This window comes from Schistocerca cancellata, chromosome 3 (genome assembly GCF_023864275.1).
Source record: "Schistocerca cancellata isolate TAMUIC-IGC-003103 chromosome 3, iqSchCanc2.1, whole genome shotgun sequence".
NCBI lineage: Eukaryota > Metazoa > Arthropoda > Insecta > Orthoptera > Acrididae > Schistocerca > Schistocerca cancellata.
In genome coordinates this window covers 689460816-689483300 of record NC_064628.1, presented here as the reverse complement: position 1 = coordinate 689483300, position 22485 = coordinate 689460816, and the positions used below count along the sequence as shown (strand labels likewise).

Here is a 22485-nt window from a genome sequence, read left to right as displayed (position 1 = left end):
TTCATCTTCATCTACATCCTCTTCCATTTCCATAATATTGTCCTCAAGTACATCGCCCTTGTATAGACCCTCTATATACTTCTTCCAACTTTCTGCTTTCCCTTCTTTGCTTGGAACTGGGTTTCCATCTGAGCTCTTGATGTTCATGCAAGTGGTTCTCTTATCACCAAACGTCTCTTTAATTTTCCTGTAGGCAGTATCTATCTTACCCCTAGTGATACTCGCTTCTACATCCTTACATTTGTCCTCTAGCCATCCCTGCTTAGCAATTTTGCACTTCCTGTCGATCTCATTTTTGAGACGTTTGTATTCCTTTTTGCCTGCTTCATTTACTACATTTTTATATTTTCTCCTTTCATCAATCAAATTCAATATATCATCTGTTATCCAAGGATTTCTACTAGCCCTCGTCTTTTTACCTACTTGATCCTCTGCTGCCTTTACTACTTCATCCCTCAGAGCTACCCATTCTTCTTCTACTGTATTTCTTTCCCCCATTCCTGTCAATTGTTCCCTTATGCTCTCCCTGAAACTCTGTACAACATCTGGTTCTTTCAGTTCATCCAGGTCCCATTTCCTTAAATTCCCACCTTTTTGCAGTTTCTTCAGTTTTAATCTACAGATCATAACCGACAGATTGTGGTCAGAGTCCACATCTGCTCCTGGAAATGTCTTACAATTTAAAACCTGGTTCCTAAATCTCTGTCTTACCATTATATAATCTATCTGAAACCTGTCAGTATCTCCAGGCTTCTTCCATGTGTACAACCTTCTTTTATGATTCTTGAACCAAGTGTTAGCTATGATTAAATTGTGCTCTTTGCAAAATTCTACCAGGCGGCTTCCTCTTTTTTTTCTTAGTCCCATTCCATATTCACCTACTACGTTTCCTTCTCTCCCTTTTCCTACTACCGAATTCCAGTCACCCATGACTATTAAATTTTCATCTCCCTTCACTATCTGAATAATTTCTTTTATTTCATCATACATTTCTTCAATTTCTTCGTCATCTGCAGAGCTAGTTGGCATATAAACTTGTACTAGTGTAGTAGGCGTGGGCTTCGTATCTATCTTTGCCACAATAATGCGTTCACTATGCTGTTCATAGTAGCTTACCCGCATTCCTATTTTTCTATTCATTATTAAACCTACTCCTGCATTACCCCTATTTGATTTTTTGTTTATAACCCTGTAGTCACCTGACCAGAAGTCTTGTCCCTCCTGCCACCGAACTTCACTAATTCCCACTATATCTAACTTTAACCTATCCATTTCCCTTTTTAAATTTTCTAACCTACCTGCCTGATTAAGGGATCTGACATTCCACACTCCGATCCGTAGAACGCCAGTTTTCTTTCTCCTGATAACGACGTCCTCTTGAGTTGTCGCCGCCCGGAGATCCGAATGGGGGACTATTTTACCTCCGGAATATTTTACCCAAGAGGACGCCATCATCATTAACCACACAGTAAAGCTGCATGCCCTCGGGAAAAATTACGGCTGTAGTTTCCCCTTGCTTTCAGCCGTTCGCAATACCAGCACAGCAAGGCCGTTTTGGTTACGTTACAAGGCCAGATCAGTCAATCATCCAGACTGTTGCCGTTGCAACTGCTGAAAAGGCTACTGCCCCTCTTCAGGAACCACACGTTTGTCTGGCCTCTCAACAGATACCCCTCCGTTGTGGTTGCACCTACGGTACGGCTATCTGTATCGCTGAGGCACGCAAGCCTCCCCACCAACGGTAAGGTCCATGGTTCATGGGGGGGACAAACAATGTATTTACCTTAATAGTGTTCAAAAGTCATAATATATATATCAGTTCATGACATCCAGTCTTACAAATTTACTCTTTCTGATGGACACAAGTCCAGATCATCCGCTCTCAAAACTCCGCCATTTCACTGACCACTTCCACCACTGCTGGCGGCTGACCTCCAACTGCGCAACGCTACCCGCTGTTAACAGCCAACTGCCCAACACTACAATAGCAAATTCCAACAATGCAATCCAGCCACAGACTGCACACAGCACAGCCAGTGATTTTCATACAGAGCGCTAGGTGACGTTACCAACATAAAAACCTAAACAGCCTACTTACACAGTATCCAAGTGTTGCTCTTTCTTCTACACTTTCACGATGAGTAGGTTGTGGATACTCTCATCTTTCAAGATGTTAGCGGCCATGTTGTCAGGGCCATACGATACATCTCTGGTTTTGCGGAACACTTAGGCATGCTATACGTACGCCAATTGTTCCGTTAAATCATCCAGTCGCAGCCGCATAGAATGTGTCTGGAACTGTTTGGAACAGCGGCTGAAACCCAACAATTTGGGAGCCCTACGGGATCTAGTCATTAATAAGCGGCTTCAACTGGATATGGCATATCTGAAGGCACTTCTAAATACTCCTCTCTGCCAAACTGAGGGCGTAATCAAAACAAGAGGCGGCGTTACACGATATTAGTGTTACGTCTGCTCCACCTATTGGCCCTGTCGGGCCATTCAGCACCGACTGGCTGCCGGGTCAACCTCCGTCTATGGCGTCAAAAAAAAAAAAAAAAAAAATGGTTCAAATGGCTCTGAGCACTATGGGACTTAACTTCTGAGGTCATCAGTCCCCTAGAACTTAGAACTACTTAAACCTAACTAACCTAGGGACTTCACACACATCCATGCCCGAGGCAGGATTCGAACCTGCGACCGTAGCGGTCGCGCGGTTCCAGACTGTAGCGCCTAGAACCGCTCGGCCACTCCGGCCGGCTATGGCGTCATTCGGATGCAGTATGGAGGGGCAAGGGGTCAGCACACTATTTTCCTGACCGTTGCCAGGTACTCAGACTTCTGTCTTTGTAACTCGTCAGCTGGCATTACGAGCCTGAGTGCACCCTGGTCCAGTCCTCCCACCAAGGAAAATCCCTGGCAGTACCAAGAATCGAAACCGGGACCTTCACACAGCTGTCAGACACGCTGATGTCTTAGTTACAGAGGTGGACGTCATGTCAACTTTTTTGCACACTGTGCTTAAGTCATTTTAAGTTAAGAAAAAGTTTAAATGTGCGAGCAAACAGTACCTTGCGATACTGTCGGTACTGACAACTTTTTCCGATACTATAGAATTGTCGACACAATGTTAGGTATTGGCACTGATACCAGCTATGGTATCGGATGTAGCTAAGTGTGTAGGAGTGGTGTGGAGTGTGGGGTGAGGGGTTGGGGCGCAGCGTGCGGTGAAGGGGTCGCGTGTTGCAGCCGGCGCGTGCTGCAGGTGAGCGCGGGCATCGACGACCTGGGCGGCCCCCAGTGGGAGCTGGCCGGCTGCCTGCTGCTCGCCTGGGTCCTCGTCTACCTCATCATCTGGCGCGGCCTCCACCAGAGCGGCAAGGTCAGCGTCACCACCACCATAACCTACCCTACAGCACGCTTGTGCTCCTCTATTCTTTACACACAGTGTCTACATTCACCAAGTGTACTTCCATGTCAATCTAATGTTTATGTTTGACAATTAAACAAGCCGCCATGAATATGGAATAGCTGGTCAAAAGTAGGTGGACAGCCCTACATAATGTGGAATTGACGAATAGGTGTCACGAGAATGTGAAAGGAGGCAAGAATTTTTTGCGTTGTCAGTAGGGAAGAAGAGAAATTTGTTAACATCAAGTATAGATTTAAGTGTCAGGAAGTCCTTTCTGAAAGTATTTGTATGGAGTGTAGCCATGTATGGAAGTTCGGAGTAGGTATTAAAATCCATGGAGAAGAAATAAAAGCTTTGAGGTTCGCCGATGACATTGTAATTCTGTCAGAGACAGCAAAGGACTTGAAAGAGCAGTTGAACGGAATGGACAGTGTCTTGAAAGGAGGGTATAAGATGAAAATCAACAAAAGCAAATCGAGGATAATGGAATGTAGTCGAATTAAGTCGGGTGATGCTGAGGGAATTAGATTAGGAAATGAAACACTTAAAGTATAAAGGAGTTTTGCTATTTGGGGAACAAAATAACTGATGATGGTCGAAGTAGAGAGGATGTAAAATGTAGACTGGCAATGGCAAGAAAGCGTTTCTGCAGAAGAAAAATTTGTTAACATCGAGTATAGATTTAAATGTCTGGAAGTCGTTTCTGAAAGTATTTGTATGGAGTGTAGCCATGTATGGAAGTGAAACGTGGACGATAAATAGTTTGGACAAGAAGAGAATAGAAGCTTTCGAAATGTGGTGCTACAGAAGAATGTTGAAGATTAGATGGGTAGATCACATAGCTAATGAGGAGGTATTGAATAGAATTGGGGAGAAGAGGAGTTTGTGGCACAACTTGACCAGAAGAAGGGATCGGTTGGTAGGACATGTTCTGAAGCATCAAGGGATCACCAATTTAGTACTGGAGGGCAAAAATCGTAGGGGGGACCAAGAGATGAATACACTAAGCAGATTCAGAAGGTTGTAGGCTGCAGTAGGTACTGGGAGATGAAGAAGCTTGCATAGGATAGAGTAGCATGGAGAGGTGCATCAAACCAGTCTCAGGACTGAAGACCACAACAACAACAACAACAACAACAACAGTAGAGAAGCATTAACAACAGAATGGGCCAGTCAAGAGAGTTCAATGACTTCGAATGGAGACCAGTTATTGAATGTCATCTGAGTAACAAATCAGTCAAGGACATTTCAATTACTTTAAAATCGCCCAAGTCGATTGTTGCTGTTGTGATTATGAAGAGGCAAGGTGAAGGAAGAGCTACAACTGAATCAAGATCAGGCACGTCTCTTGTACTCTCTTTATTTATTCGTGTCAGAGGTGCACTAAACTGAGCACATATACAATACATACAAAAAAAAAACTATACAGTATTCACCCAGAATTGGGCAACTTTGATAGCATTGGGTGCTGCAGATGTTAAGTCCTTCATACTACAGCTGGTTTGGCATGAGTTACATTTGAAGAGATGCCGAGTTGTTTTCAATTCACCACATTCGCACAGTGTTGTGTTGGCATTTGGCAGTTGGAAGTTCCATTTAAGGAGATTGTCCCTCGATCTTGCGACTTCGGTCCGTAGTCTGTTCACGGACTTTGATGACCCACTTCTCTGTGTGTCCAGGTGGCAGGGATTCTTGTGGTGTCATCCAGTTTGACAGGTGTTGGCATCTTTCTTTCCACTTGGTGAGTCGGGTAGCCGCAGCTGATCCTTCTAAGGGCTGTGAAGATGGCAACTTTGATAGCATTGGGTGCTTCAGATGTTAAGTCCTTCATGCTACAGCTGGTTGGGCATGAGTTACATTTGAAGAGATGCCACGTTGTCTGCAATTCACCACATTCACACAGTGTTGTGTTGGCATTTGGCAGTTGGAAGTTCCATTTAAGGAGATTGTCCCTTGATCTTGCGACTTCGGTCCGTAGTCTGTTCAAGGACTTCCAGATGATCCACTTCTCTGTGTGTCCAGGTGACAGGGATTCTTGTGGTGTCATCCAGTTAGACAGGTGTTGGCATGTTCAAAAAGATTTCGGGTTTGCAGCCGGTCGTCGTAAACTTCATTGCACTACGGAACCTTCGAGAAGATCCGGAAATAGTGGTGCTTAAGGCTGATAAAGGTAACTCTACCGTTTTGTTACCTCGTGGGTTGTATTTGGAGAACATGTATAGTCTACTTAGTGATACTATGTATCGGAGAATTGATCAACATCCAACAGCACGTGTGAAACGGAAGACGTGTGCACTTTTGAACTCTTCCTCGCTAGCTCCAGAGACCATCAAGCAGTTAAGACCGCATGGCAGCGTACCACCGAGACTGTATGGTCTTCCTAAAGTGCATAAAGAAGGTCTACCTTTACGGCCTATAGTGAGTAATGTTGACGCACCCACATATGATTTAGCCAAAGATCTAGCTTCTTTGTTGAGACCATTTGTTGGCAAATGCTTACACCATATCCGGAACTCGGCTGATTTTATTAACAGACTGGGGGCTCTCCACTTAAGTAGTTCGGATCTTCTAGTGAGTTTTGATGTAGTTTCCCTTTTCACAAAAGTTCCTCTTGCGGATTCCTTGATTCTAATTGGTCAACAGTTTGAATCGGACATTACTGCTTTGTTTCGACATACTCTTTCCTCAACTTATTTTATGTTTAACCAGGAATATTTTGAACAGTCTGACGGTGTCGCCATGGGCAGCCCTCTGTCTCCTCTGGTGGCTAACCTCAACCTCTTTATGGAGGATTTTGAGCAGAGAGCACTTGAATCAGCTGTCTATTAACCAACTGTTTTTTGGAGATACGTCGATGACACTTTCATAGTGTGGCCCCACGGAGAAGAAAAGTTAACGGAGTTCTTTCATCATCTTAACTCCATCCATGAGAATATTTGATTTTCTATGGAACTAGAGAAAGATGGCTGCCTTCCATTCCTGGATGTTTCGGTTGAACGGAAGAGTGACGGCACTGTGGGATATTCTGTCTATCGCAAGCCCACTCACACTGACTTGTATTTGCATTCTTCAAGTTGCCATCACCCATCCCAGACCATGAGTGTACTTAAAACCCTTGTACACAGGGCACACACAGTGTCGGATGCAGAGAATTTGCCTAAGGAACTGGCACATTTGAGGACGGTGTTCAGAGACAACGGGTACTCGACCCGGCAAATTAACAGGGCCTTCTCAACTAGAGCCAGGAACCGGGAAGTGGATAAAGAGGAGGACGCGTCAGCCAAGTCCCTAGCTTTTCTTCCCTTTGTCGGAAATATCTGCTTCAAGATACCAAGGATTCTTGATCATTTCAATGTGAAAGTGGTTTTTCGTCCGCCTTCTAAGATTTCGGATTTGCTGGGATCGGTGAAGGATGGTTTGTTTCTGCGGAAGGCGGGAATTTACAAAATACAGCGCCAATGTGGTATGGCCTATATAGGACAGACAACGCGTACAGTGGAAGAGCGTTGTACAGAACATCAACGTTGCACTCGCCTACTGCAACCCAGTAAGTCTGCAGTTGCGGAACATTGTATTTCTAACGGACATTCAATGGAGTACGACAAAACTTCGATTTTGGCCACTGCAACAACTTTTTGGGACTCCGTTATCAAAGAATCAGTTGAAATACGCATTGCGGGAAATCTAATGATCCGTGACAGTGGTTACCAATTGAATAACGCATGGAATCTCGTCTTCTCCGAAATTTGCTCGATACGAAGATGCAAGAAGACTTCGATAACTGGGGCCAGCGACAATTCCGACGGCAGCTGAGTACTGCAGTTCCACCAGCGAGGGCGCTGTTGCTGGTCGGTGTGGCCCTTCTGTCTCCGCGACTGCAACGCATGCGCGGCAGTACTATCAGCGCACTATATAAGCTGGAGCGGAGAACGTCTTCGTCAGTCCTCGTTCGGCTCACCTGAAGATGGCTGGCAGTTGTCCACCTAAATATAGTGCAATGAAGTTTACGACGACCGGCTGCAAGCCCGAAATCTTTTTGAACAGTTGATTCGCCGGGAAATTTTCAAATTTTACAGGTGTTGGCATCTTCCTTTCCACTTGGTGAGTCGGGTAGCCGCAGCTGATCCTTCTAAGGGCTGTGAAGTTGTTAGGAAACTCTTCCTGGACTTCAGTCTTGGCTTGGCAGGTTGATGTCCAAAGAGTGGATGTGAAGTCACTGTATTTGATTTATGCCTCTCTGTGTTAGCGACAGCCTCTCTTCTGATGTCACGTGGAACAATCCCAGCGAGACATTGAACTTTGTCCATGGGGGTTGGCCTTAGGTAATCTGTAACAATCCTACAGCTGTCATTTAAGGCTACATCAACCTGCTTTGCATGTACTGAATTGTACCATACTGGGCTAGCATACTCTTCTGCAGAATAGCATAAGGCAAGAGCTGTTTTTCTTAATGTTTGTGGATGTGTACCCCAGTTCGATCCCGCCAGTTTCCGAAGAAGGCACTTTCTGGAGGATACTTTCTGCTTCAGCTTCAGACAATGTTCCTTGTAGGTCAGTGTACGGTCGAGAGTGACACCCAAATACCTGGGGTGGGAACAATATTCTAGTGCAACTCCATTCCAGAATGTTTCAAGTTTCCTGTCGGATTGTTTATGCTTCGGATGGAATGAACACACTTGCGTTTTCTTAGGATTGGGTGCGAGTAGATTCTTTTCATAGTAAGTACCAAGCTGTTGCAGACCGCGTGTAAGCATTATCTCTACATATTCAAACCGATTGCCCTGGGCAGCAAGAGCAAGGTCATCAGCATATATGAAACTTTTGCATCCTTGAGGCTGTGGTTGGTCGTTGGTTTACACATTAAATAAAATAGGTGACAGTACACTTCCTTGGGGGAGACCGTTCTTTTGGGTTCTCCATCGGCTGTGTTTTCCTTGGAAGTCCACGAAAAAACGTCGATTCTGTAGGAGTGTTGCAATTATCCTCGTCAGCGCGTAGTCGTTAGTCAGGTTGTGGATTTTGTGCAGTAACACTCTGTGGTTTACGGTGTCAAAGGCCGCCGAAAGGTCAACAAAAGCTACACCTGTTATCTTCCCCTGCCCAAAGCCTTCTTCTATGAACTGAGAAAGATAAAGGATTTGTGAGGTGCAATTCTTGTCTGGTCTAAAGCCAGCTTGCTGCGAAATAAGAAGTGGATCAACTACCGCAATTAAGCGCTGAAGAATCATTCTCTCTAGGATCTCATAGAGATAGCGAAGGAGAGACATTGGTCTGTAGTTCTTCGGATCCGTTGGTGACTTTCCAGGTTTTAGTATCGCAATCAGGCGTGCCTTGTGCCATAATTTCAGGATCTTGAAAAAAGCCGGACAGTGGTTATACAGGTTTAAGAGCCAGTGTTTGGTTGCGGTGCCAAAATGTTTAATTTGCTCTACACAAATATCGTCTAATCCTGCTGCCTTGCCATTTTTGCATTTGTGAATGGCTTCTTCTAATTCACCTAGGTTGAATGGTCTAGTCAGGTTATTATTCTGAAATTGTTCCTTAAACTCTAATTTGAAGTCCGATTTTTGGATAGGAGATCTTGGCTTAGCATTCTCAAGAATTTGTGTAGCAATTTCATTTGGAGTGATGTTAGCGTGATTGGCATGTTTGGTTGGATCGTTATTTAGTTTTCTCAGCAGTTTCCAGGCCTTCTTGCAACTAATTGACAGATCTGTTTTCTCCATAAGTTTAATCCATCTTTCTCTTTTGTTTTCTGCTATGGAAGACATTACTTCTTGACCAGCCAAGATGGTTTGCTCATTGAATGGATCTTGTTCAAACAGCATCAGGTATTCTCTTGTACTGATGTATAGCGACCGTTGAGCTTTAAGGAGGGTGATTGTAAAAGTCGCATGAAATCAGTGGAAGTGATCACTTGTGAGGTCCAAAGTGCTACCATCAGTCCATCTAAAATAGTAACGTGCTTAGGGAGCTAAAAAGAATGGGAGTGTTTTTTGTAGTTAGGGCGTGGTGCCCTCGCCGCTCTTAAGAAAACACTAAATGCGGAGGGATATGAGGATATTTTACAACGCTGTGTACGGTGGAGGAACCGTTCGGAGATGATGATTCTTTGTATCAGCATGACAATACGCATTTCAGTAAAGCAGCATCTGTGAGGCAATGGTTTGTGAACAACAACATTCCTGAGGTGGACTGGCCTGTCCAGAGTCTCGTCCTGAACCCAACGGAAAGCTTTTGGGATGAATTACAACGCGACTTCGGTCCAGACATCAGCGTCCAACATCACTAACTTCTCTGGTATAGGCGCTTGAGCTACCATTCCTCCGCAGACATTCAGTCATCGCACCGAAAGTGTCCCCAGCACGGTTGAAGCCGTCATAAAAGCGAAGGTGGACGCACTCCACATTAACGTTCACTTATAAGTGTCCAGATGATTTTGACCAGATAGTGTATACAATGGGCCATTAAAATTGCACCATCAAGAAGGATAGCAAAAGCAACATTTTACTTATTGTGTGTGTGCAGTATAGTAGGAGGAGTACGCGATTGAATTTGAAAGTTGTTTGGATATATATTGTGCCAAATTTAGAACATAGTGGTAACAATAATTGCTTTAAACTGGCTAGGCATCAAATCGAACTTAGCTTGGATGACACATACGGATACGTCATTACAAGCTGCTTCAAGTATACGCCCCAGTTCATCAATCATAGTGGTGGTCAGTGGTGATATGCCACTTTCTCTATAACCTGTGACGAGATGTTTTCAGTAGGTGAGAACTCTGAAGAACATGCTGGACAGGACAATAGCCAAACATCCTCTGTATCGAGGTACGTGAGGATTTGTGGTCTTGTGATATATTGCTGAAATCTACGTTACAGAAATCTCGACAACAGGGCTAAGCTATGGATCTTACCACTTCAGAAATGTAACGTCTGCTATTCACATTACCGGCTATGTGAAGAAAGATGATCGCGTTGTGCATCTAATAGGATCACTCAAATTGGTGGGCCCGTATAATGATGACAAATGCAATTTGGCAACGTTTGCTCTCCTCAGACTTCCACACACGGTTACATCCATTGTGAAGCTGTATGCAGAACTGGAGCTCGTCTGGAAAGACGCCTTGGTACAACTCCTCTATCACGTGTTGTAATTGCGCTCACTACAGTCGGTGCGCATCTCGCTGCTGACATGTGAAGGGAAACTGCAACAATGTTCGCAATGCTGACAGTCTATGGTGTTCCAGACGTCCCCTCGCTGTCTGTGTGGGTACTTGTCTTGCTGAAACAACAATATCATTTCCTGAATCAAAGAACGCGACGTAGCTGTACAATGTTTCATGGTTGAGCGAAAAATGTATCATTCCTCTCGGGCACTAGTTACATGGCGCCTTTGAGAGTCTGCACGTTGTTGAGTGTGGCCGACCTGAACCCACTGACTGCTTATTTGTGGGACATTCATAGGACGCCAACCAGTGCAAACAGCGATGTCGCGGAAAAATAAACTGCAGTCTTGATATTCCGCAATCCTGCCTCTGTCGAATCTCCTTCTTACATGAGACGCTGTACGATCTTCTCACAAACAGCCAACATTTAAATGAGATTTTTAATCGAGTAACCTACTGCGTAATCTTTTCTTACATACAAGTGTAGATGGTGTTACCCCAAACTGCTTTATGCGGTTGGACTAAAATGCTAATCATTTGCTTATGCAAGCATTTAGTATACTATATGCCAATTTGACGTTTGTTGAATACTGCTTTCGTAGTGTTACAGTGTTTATGGCCCACAGTGTATTACTTAATCTGTACCTAATGGATGCATTATATTACCTAAAGATATTTTAACATCAGTTAGAGGAATTTAATACATTTGTACCATTCTATTACCATCTTCATTGAATGCTATAAAAGTGTTATATTTTTTCCAGTTACCATGACAGGTTATTACGTACGCTCCTTTTCAGCTATTATTCTCTGTATGTCATAGGTAGCAGGAAGAAAATACAGGGAACAAAACTTTACATACGCCTTATGAGAAACCAGATTGCAGTTATAAGAGTCAAAACAAATGAAAGGGAAGCGGTAGTCGAGAAGAGAGTGGGACGAGAAATATGGAAAACGGTTTAAAGTTAAGGCGAAAAAAGGAAAACTTTGTAGTTTGGAGGTGACACTGTAATTCTTTCAGAGACAGCAAAGGACTTGCAAGAACAGTTGAAAGGAATGCATAATGTCTTTAAAAGATGTTACAAGATGTACATCGACGCCGGCCGGTGTGGCCGTGTGGTTCTAGGCGCTTCAGTCTGGAACCGCGTGACCGCTACGGTCGCATGTTCGAATCCCGCTTCGGGCATGGATGTGTGTGTTGTCCTTAGGTTACTTAGGTTTAAGTAGTTCTGAGTTCTAGGGGACTGACGACCACAGATGTTAAGTCCCATAGTGCTCAGAGCCATTTGAACCATTTTGTACATCGACGTAAGTAGAACTCGGCCAGTAGTGAAATTCAATCGGGAGACGAAGAAAGAAGCAGATTAGAGAATCACATACTAAAACTAATCTAAGAGTTTTGCTATTACGGCATGAAAATAACTGATGATCTATATCTACATCAACACTCCGCAAGCTACTGTACAATGCATGGCGGAGAATACCCTGTACCACTACTAGTCATTTCCTTTCCCGATCCACTCGCGAATAAATCGAAGGAAAAACGACTGTCTATATGCCTCCGTATGAGCCTTAATGTTCCGTATCTCATCTTCGCGGTCCTTATTGGCAATATACACTACTGGCCATTAAAATTGCTACACCAAGAAGAAATGCAGATGATAAACGGGTATTCATTGGACAAATATATTATACTAGAACTGACATGTGATTATATTTTCACGCAATTAGGGTGCATAGATCCTGAGAAATCAGTACCCATAACAACCACCTCTGGCCGTAATAACGGCCTTGATACGCCTGGGCATTGTGGCAAACAGAGCTTGGACGGCGTGTACAGGTACAGCTGCCCATGCAGCTTCAACATGATACCACAATTCATCAAAAGTAGTGACTGGCGTATTGTGACGAGCCAGTTGCTCGGCCACCATTGCTGGCCAGGACAGCAGTCTAACATTTTCTGTATCCAGAAAGTCCCGTACAGGACCTGCAACATGCGGTCGTGCATTATCCTGCTGAAATGTAGGGTTTCGCAGGGATAAATGAAGGATAGAGCCACAGTTCGTAACACGTCTGAAGTGCAACGTCCACTGTTCAAAGTGCCATCAATGCGAACAAGAGGTGACCGAGAGGTGTAACCAATGGCACTTCATAACATCAAGCCGGGTGATACGCCAGTATGGCGATGACGAATACACGCTTCCAATGTGCGTTCACCTCGATGTCGCCAAACACGGATGCGACCATCATGATGCTGTAAACAGAACCTGGATTCATCAGAAAAAAATGACGTTTTGCCATTCGTGCACCCAGGTTCGTCGATGAGTACACCGTCGCAGGCGCTCCTGTCTGTGATGCAGCGTCAAGGGTAACCGCAGCCATGGTCTCCGAGCTGATAGTCCATGCTGCTGCAAACGTCATCGAACTGTTCGTGCAGATGGTTGTTGTCTTGCAAACGTCCCCATCTGTTGACTCAGGGATCGAGACGTGGCTGCACGATCCGTTACAGCCATGCGGATAAGATGCTTGTCATCTCGACTGCTAGTGATACGGGGCCGTTGGGATCCAGCACGGCGTTTCGTATAACCCCCCTGAACCCACCGATTCCATATACTGCTAACAGTCATTGGATTTCAACCAACGCGAGCAGCAATGCCGCGATACGATAAACCGCAATCGCGATAGACTACAATCCGACCTTTATCAAAGTCGGAAAAATGATGGTACGCATTTCTCCTCCTTACACGAGGCAACACAACAACGTTTCACCAGGCAACACCAATCAACTGCTGTTTGTGTGTGAGAACTCGGTTGGAAACTTTCGTCATGTCAGCACGTTGTAGGTGTCGCCACGGGCGCCAACCTTGTGTGAATAATCTGAAAAGCTAATCATTTGCATATCACAGCATCTTCTTCCTGTCGGTTAAATTTTGCGTCTGTAGCACGTCATCTTCGTGGTGTAGCAATTTTAATGGCCAGTAGTGTATGTTGACGGCAGTAGAATCATTCGGCAGTCATCTTCAAATGCGGCTCTCTAAATTTTAGTCGTAGTGTTCATCGAAAGGAGCATCGCCTTTCCTCCAGGAATTTCCATTTGAGTTCCCTAAGCATCTCCGTAAAACTTACGTGTTGTTCGAACCTACGGGTAACAAGTCTAACAGTACGTCTCTGAATTGCTTCGATGTCTTTCTTCAATACGACCTGGTACGGATCCCAAATACTCGAGCAGTACTCAAGAATAGGTCGCACCAGCGGTCATTTACAAGTGAACCACTTTTTTAAAAAATTCTCTCTATAACCCTAAGTCAACCACTCGCCTTCCCTACCACAGTTGTCACATGCTCCTTTCAATTCATATCGCTTTGCAACTTTACTCCCAGACATTTAAACGGCGTGACTGTGTCAAGCAGTGCATTGCTAATGCTGCATCCGAAAATTACAAGTTTGTTTTTCATACTCATCCACATTAACTCAAATTATCCCACATTTAGAGCTAACTGCCGTTCATGACACCAACTACCACCTACAAATTCTGTCTAAGTCATTTTGTGTCTTCCTACAGCCCCCTCAAATTCGACTCCTTACTGTACACCATAGCATCATCAGCAAACAACCGCAAACTGCTGCCCACCCCGTCCGCCAAATCATTTACGTATATAGAGAACAGCTGTCCTATCACACTTCCCTGGGGCGTTCCTGACGATGCCTTTGTTTCTGATGAACACTCACCGTCGAGGAAAACATACTGGGTAGTATTACGTAAGAAGTCTTCGAGCCACTCACATATTTGTGAACTTATTCCATATGTTCGTACTTTCGATAACAGCCTGCAATGGTGAAGTAGAGAGGATATAAAATGTAGACTGGCAATGGTTAGAAAAACGTTTCTGATTAAGAGAAATATGTTGACATCGAATATGGATTTAAATGTTAGGAAGTCTTTCCTCAAGGCATTTGTGTGGCGTTTAGCCTTGTATGGACGTGAAATGTAGACGATAAACTGTTAAGAGAAGAAGAGAGATAAGCTTTCGAAGTGTGGTGCTCTGGACGAATGCTGAAGAGTAGCTGGACGGATCGAATAATTAATGAAGAGGTAGTGGATCGAACTGGGGGAAAAAGAAATTTGTGTCACTATTTGACTAAATTGGAAAGTTGATAGGATCCAGCCTGAGGCGTCAAGGAATCGTCAGACTGCAAATGGATGATGGAAGGAAGTGTGTGTGTCTGTGTGCAATTCTGGTGGGGAGCGGAGCCATTTTAGGGGGAGGTGAAGGCTTGACGACTGTAAAATGTTCAAATGTGTGTGAATTCCTAAGGGACCAAACTGATAAGGTCATCGGTCCCTAGACTTACACACTACCTAAACTAATTTATGCTAGAACAACACAAACACGCATGCCCGACGGAGGATTCGAACCTCCGCCAGGAGGGGCCGTGTAATCCGTGACATGGCGCCCAAGACCGCGCGGCTGACGACTATAAGCAGATTCAAATGGAAGTAAGTTTCAGTAGTTATTCAAAGATGAAAAGGCTTGCACAGAAGAGATTAGTGTTGGTAGCTGCATTAAACCGGTCTATCCCACCACAAAACGTCGTTCCAGAATCGTCAGAGGTACCACTTATGTAATACGGAGATGACTGGTAGAATACGTGGGGCGTTCAATAAGAAATGCAACACTTTTTTTTCTGAAAGCAGGTTGGCTTTATTCAGCATTCCCACTCTTTTGGCTACAAAAACCTATTTTTCAACATAATCTCCGATAAATGCAACAACCTTACGACACCTTACTGGGAGGGCCTACATGCCCGCATGGTTGTACTCTACTGGTTGAACTCGGATCCAACTTCTTGCTGCATCAATAACCTCCCCATCATCAAATGGTTCAAATGGCTCTGAGCACTATGGGACATAACTTCTGAGGTCATCAGTCCCCTAGAACTCACAACTACTTAAGCCTAACTAACCTAAGGACATCACACACATCCATGCCCGAGGCAGGATTCGAACCTTCGACCGTAGCGGTCGCTCGGTTCCAGACTGTAGCGCCTAGAACCGCTCGGCCACACCGGCCGGCCTCCCCATTATCCACGTACTGCTTCCCACTGAGTGCATTCTTCATTGAGCCAAACAGATGAAAGTCGAAAAGTGCGAGATCCAGGCTGTAGGGTGGTTGAGGAAGTCCAGTGAAGTTTTGTTAGCTCCTCTCGGTTGACTTCGGTGAGGCCTTTCATTGCCTTGAGGAAGGAGAACCTCGTTTGCATTTTAGTGGTGACGAATACGCTGAAGTCATTTCTTCAGTTTTCTAAGGGTAACACAATACACTTCAAGGCTTGACGTTGCACCATCGAACAAAATAACCACTTCAGCGTCCCAGAAGACCGTCGCCGTGACTTTACCGGCTGACGGTGTTGCTTTGGACTTTTTCTTCGAAGACAGGTGGAGTGGCGCCACGCCATGGATTGTAGCTTTGCTTCTGGTTCGAAGTCATGAACCCATGTTTCATCGTGTGTGATGAAATTTCGATAAGAAAAAACTATCATGGTCAGTCTAGTAACACGTAAGCAATTCCGTACAGATGGTCTTTCGCTGCTGTTTATGATCTTCTGTAGGCCGGTGAGGAAACCAACGGGAGACACCTTTTAGTATCCCAACTGGTGGAGAAGTCTGTCAGCAGCGGTACCAACAGAGACGTCCAGCTGAGCAGCGAGGTGTTTAATAGCGATCCGTCGGTCACCTCGAATGAGAGTGTCCGCACATTTCAACATTGAAAAAAAAAAAAAAAAATGGTTCAAATGGCTCTGAGCACTATGGGACTTAACATCTGTGGTCATCAGTCCCCTAGAACTTAGAACTACTTAAACCTAACTAACCTAAGGACATCACACACATCCATGACCGAGGCAGGATTCGAACCTGCGACCGTAGCAGTCGCGCGGTTCCGGACTGAGCGCCTTAACCGCGAGACCACTGCGGCCGGCTTCAACATTGCAGTCACAGGTATGTAGGGCGGCTGGCACGCGGTAGATCAGACAGTCGTGCCCAACGACTCAACGTGCTTTTGTTCAGTGTAGGGTCTCCGTAGACACTCCACAAGCATCTACGTATATCTGCGATGCTCTGGCTTTCCGCTAAAAGAAACTCAATGACAACTTTGTGCTTGGAACACACATCTGTTACAGACGCCATTTTGAAGGCTATGTATAGAGCCGACACCTGTCGGAACTTCATGAAACTGTAGGTGCTAAAGCGGGAATGTTCCACAGTATCCCACAACAAATTCCGCATTTTTTCAACCGAAATTGTTCGAGAAAAAAAAAGTGTTGCATTAGTTAAGGAGGTGAGGTGACCGGTAAAATATAAGAATGCATACAGGCCGTGTTGCAGAGAGTACGGAGTGTATGTAGAGTTTACGCTGTGGCAGGTGATCTGGTTCACGGCGCTGTTCCCGTACGCGGTTCTGGCGGTGCTGGTGGTGCGTGCGGTGACGCTGCGTGGCGCTGCCGACGGCCTGCTGTACTACGTGACGCCGCGCTGGGAGGAGCTGGCGTCGCCAGGGCCCTGGATAGACGGCGCCACGCAGATCTTCTTCGCCTACAGCATCGGCACCGGCGCCCTGCCCGCGCTCGGCTCCTACAACAAGTTCCATCACAACTGCTACAGGTCAGACCCGCCACAACACGCCTCCAAAAAAGTAATCTCATGCTTTAGCGCCTTCTTGTATAACTTCAACAAATGAAGAATTTTGCCATTCGCTGTTTATTTAATCTCTTCAATGTCTTTCAATCGCCCCCCCCCCCCCCTCCCTCCACAAAGATGATGATGTTTGGTTTGACGGGCGCTCAACTGTGCGGTTATCAGCGCCCGTACAAATTACCAACATTTTCTCAGTCTAATCTCGGCACTTCTACATCTACATCTACATACATACTCCGCAATCCACCATATGGTGCGTGGCGGAGGGTACCTCGTACCACAACTAGCATCTTCTCTCCCGTGTCCACTCCCAAACAGAAAGAGGGAAAATTGACTGCCTATATGCCGCTGTACGAGCCCTAATCTCTCTTATCTTTTCTTTGTGGTCTTCCGCGAAATATAAGTTGGCGGCAGTAAAATTGTACTGCACCCACTGCATATCGCTCTGCAATGTTACGCCCAAATATTTAATCGACGTGACTGTGTCAAGCGCTACACTACTAATGGAGTATTCAATTTACATTTATCTATATTTTGAGTTAGCTGCCATTCTTTACGCCAATCTCAAATCCTGTCCAAGTCATCTTGTATCAAATGGTTCAAATGGCTCTGAGCACTATGGGACTCAACTGCTGAGGTCATTAGTCCCCTAGAACTTAGAACTAGTTAAACCTAACTAACCTAAGGACATCACAAACATCCATGCCCGCGGCAGGATTCGAACCTGCGACCGTAGCGGTCTTGCGGTTCCAGACTGCAGCGCCTTTAACCGCACGGCCACTTCGGCCGGCATCTTGTATCCTTCTACAGTCACTCAACGACGACACCTTCCCGTACACCACAGCACCATCTGCAAACAGCCGCACATTGCTATCCACCCTATCCAAAAGATCATTTATGTAGATAGAAAACAACAGCGGACCTACCACACTTCCCAGGGGCACTCCAGATGATACCCTCATCTCTGATGAACACTCACCATCGAGGACAACGTACTGGGTTCTATTACTTAAGAAGTCTTCGAGCCACTCACATATTTGGGAACCAATCCCATATGCTCGTACCTTAGTTAGGAGTCTGCAGTGGGGCACCGAGTCAAACGCTTTCCGGAAGTCAAGGAATATGGCATCCGTCTGATACCCTTCATCCATGGTTCGCAAGATATCGTGTGAAAAAGGGCGAGTTGTGTTTCGCAGGAGCGATGATTTCTAAAGCCATGCTGACGCATGGACAGCAACTTCTCTGTCTCAAGAATATTCATCATATTCGAACTGAGAATATGTTCGAGAATCCTGCAACAAACCGATGTTAAGGATATTGGTATGTAATTTTGAGGATTCGTCCTTCTACCCTTCTTATATACAGGCGGCACTTTCACGAATGATGATGAAATGATGAGGACAACACAAACACCCAGTCATCTCGAGGCAGGTAAAAAACCCTGACCCCGCCGGTAATCGAATCCGGGACCCCGTGCTCGGGAAGTGAGAACGCTACCGCGAGACCACGAGCTGCGGACCCTTACCACAAAGAAACACCCTAAGCTGCCACTTGTGCACCAACACATCTAAAACTATATCTACGTAAACAGGCCGACAAAAAAGTAAAGCATCCAGAATGGAAGGAGGAAACTAATTAAAATGTCACGGGTGATTAAAAAATCGAGTCAAATTTATGGAGAACTTGGCAGTATAAGTCGATTTATCAGTATGACGTTGCACCCCTCTGATCTAGATGCAAGCACTGGTTCGGTAAGGAACAATTTCATAAATCCATAGTATCGTCTCCTGAGGTAAGCTGGCCCACAGCTGTTGTCATAGGTCCTTGATATCCTGGATAACAGCAGTGGAACCGAGTTGACGTCCGAGCTGGTCCGACACATGTTCTATCGGGGACAGACCTGGGTATCTCGCTGGCCAAACGAGTACCTCAAAATCATGCACATAGTTCGTACAGACACGTATTTTGTGTGGATAGACACTGTCCCGTTCAAAAATGGCACCGCGATACAGAGGGATTATATGAGGACACATGATGTTTTTGTGACATGCTGTTGTGCTGTCAGAGTTCCCTCAGTCGACATCTACATCTACGTGATTACTCTGCTATTCACAATAAAGTACCTGGTCGAGGGTTCAATGAACCACCTCCAGGCTGTCTCTCTACGGTTCCACTCTCGAACGGCACGCGGGAAAAACGAGCACTTAAATTTTTCTGTGCGAGCCCTGATTTCTCTTATTTTATCGTGATGATCATTTCTCCCTATGTAGGTGGGTGCCAACAGAATGTTTTCGCAATCGGAGGAGAAAACTGGTGATTGAAATTTCATGAGAAGATCCCGTCGCAACGAAAACCGCCTTTGTTTTAATGATTGCCACTCCAATTCACGTATCATGTCTGTGACACTATCTCCCGTATTTCGCGATAATACGAAACGAGCTGCCCTTCTTTGTACTTTTTCGATGTCATCCGTCAGTCCCACCGGATGCGGATCCCACACCGCACAGCAGTACTCCAGAATAGGGCGGACAAGCGTGATGTAAGCAGTCTCTTTAGTAGACCTGTTACACTTTCTAAGTGTTCTGCCAATGATCGCAGTCTTTGGTTAGCTCTACCCACAATATTATCTATGTGATCGTTCCAATTTAGGTTACTTGTAATTTTAATCCCTAAGTATTCAGTTGAATTTACAGCCTTCAGATTTGTGTGAGTTATCGCGTAATCGAAGTTTAGCTTATGTCTTTTAATACTACTACCCGTAACCTGAAGTCATAGCCAATGGTTCCCCACACTCTAACGCGATGAGTAACACCGCTGTGGCGCTCCAAAGTATTGGAAAAGTAAGTCTTATGTCCAGGTCCCTTCCATACTCGCCGATGGTGGTCATCCGGGGTAGTGCAGAAACGTGCTTCATCGCTGAGCGCAATACGATGCCATTCGTAATTGATCCGTGCTTACCGGTCATTGTACCACACCAAACGCAGCCGTTTGTGTTTTTGTGTGAACGGCAGTCTGTCCATGGGGCGGCAGTTCCCTGGGACGGCTGCTGCTAGTTTCTGACCAACGATGTGGGATGGGACAGAATGTCGCAGGGAGCCCATTACTTATTCTCGGATGCCATGCGGTTATGTGAAGGAGTTACGATGTGCTTTGTGCACAATACAGGTATCGTCCTTTCTGGTGGTCAGATGTGGTCGATGACGACAAGTCTGTCTGTCGTTACGTTCCCATACCGTCCAACATTGGGGTACTGTTGCAGCCGAATGCCCCACAAATCTAGGTACTGCACAATTCGACAAGCCAGTCAAATGGAGACCCATAATAACATCACTTGCAAACCCTGTCAGGTATTGATAACGTTGTCTCACACGAAAACACAGTATTTCCATGTATCTACATGTCACAGGCCTGGTAATAACACTAAACACGTACAACACCAGTGCTCTCTGGTGGCTGTTGTACATGTTACCCAGAATTGCAACCCTAATGGCGCCGGCCGGGGTGGCCGAGCGGTTATAGGCGCTACAGTCTGGAACCGCGCGACCGCTACGGTCGCAGGTTCGAATTCTGCCTCGGGCATGGATGTGTGTGATGTCCTTAGGTTAGTTAGGTTTAAGTAGTTCTAAGTTCTAGGGGACTGATGACCTCAGAAGTTAAGTCCCATAGTGCCCAGAGCCATTTGAACCATTTTTTTGCAACCCTAATCATTTACATACCCACCAATGGTTTTATGTTGACATTCGACCATGTCTTCTGGGTGTTTCACTATTTGTCAGGCAGTGCACATACTCTGTAATAGGATTGTAAAAGTAACAACTAAATTTTGCACCATATTTAGGTTAACGATTATCGACGGTCATGTTGAACGGCATGAACAGTTTAATGAGCAAAAACACTACAGAATGAGAATAAATCGAAGAATGGGTAGCGGCAGAAATAAGATAACATTAAAATTGGGGACCACGAGTTGGTCAAAGTGAAGGAATTCTGCTACCTTGTAAGCAAACTCATGGTCGACGGACGAAACAAGAAAGACATAAAAAGCAGACTGTTGCACGTAAAAATGATACTCTTGGCCAAAACTTCTACTAGTGTCAAACAGAGACCTTAATTTGAGGAAGAAATTTCTCAGAATGTACGATTGGAGCGCAGCATTCTACGGAATTGAATCGTGGACTGCTGGAAAACCGGAAAATAAGGGAATAAAAATGTCTGAGATGTGGTGCTGTAGAAAGAGGTTGAAAATTAGATGAACTGATGAGACAAGGAATGAGTAGTTTTTCGCAGAATGGGTGAAGAAAGGAACATGTGTAAACATTGACAAAAAGAAGAGATAGTAAGATAGAAAGTGTGTTAAGACATCAGGGAATAATTTCAGTAGTACTAGAGCGAGCCATAGTGGGTAAAAACTGAGTGTATGAAAAACAGAGATTGGCATATATTCAACAAATAAATCAGGGTTTTGGGTGCAAGCGCTGTTTGAGTGGGAACTCTTCCTGAACTAATTTTTATCTTCTACGTACTGATGAACAGTCGCCATGGTTGTAATGGTATTAATGATAAAGCTGAAATTTTGGGACTTGAATTCTTTGTCATATCAAAGTAATTCCTAACTGAATCGCCTCACTGTCGTACAACGATCGGCATCTCCAGTGGCAGGGAAACTCAGATCGACTTGCGGCCGCTGGACGGCAGATGCTGTTCCCCGGTCACTTGTTTTAGACCTGTTAAAACCCCCGTTTCACGTTGTGGACTATCGAAAATCCGGCGATCTGCCGTACTCCGGAAACCGTACTGTGTGCACAGGAGGAATTGGAAGGCCAGCTCCGCCCACGTGAATGTGGGGAAAGAAAACATGGCGACATCACTTAAAACTTCCGGGCTATTAGGACGTGGTCGGTATGCAGAACTTTCTCCTAACGTTTCCTGTCCGATTGTGGGAGACATCTTTAATGGTTCTCCCGCAGTCGCAGTGGGAGAAAGTTTTAGGCATCGATCGCGGCCTAGTAACCCGGAAGTTTTGAGATGTCAGCACAAGCCATGAAAGCTTACATAGTATGATAAAACATACGAGTTCAAAATGTATCCAGTACTCCGTATCACTAATTTCGTTCTCCGCTGAGAACAAAAGAAATGGACGAATACGAAAACTAGAGGGTCGGCACGAAGGTGGAGGAAAAAAATAGGCGAGTAACGAGACGCTTCCTT

The 22485-nt window shown here is 45.1% G+C and overlaps 1 protein-coding gene across 1 annotated transcript in view; it reads left to right on the top strand.

Moving 5' to 3' along the window:
* Positions 1–22485, top strand: part of LOC126175673 (sodium- and chloride-dependent GABA transporter 1-like) — a 159183-nt gene that overhangs the window by 83416 nt on the left and 53282 nt on the right. Inside the window, exons 6-7 of the mRNA XM_049922597.1 lie at positions 3250–3382; positions 17006–17244. Coding sequence (XP_049778554.1) covers positions 3250–3382; positions 17006–17244 — 372 coding nt within the window. The remainder of the gene's footprint in view (positions 1–3249; positions 3383–17005; positions 17245–22485) is intronic.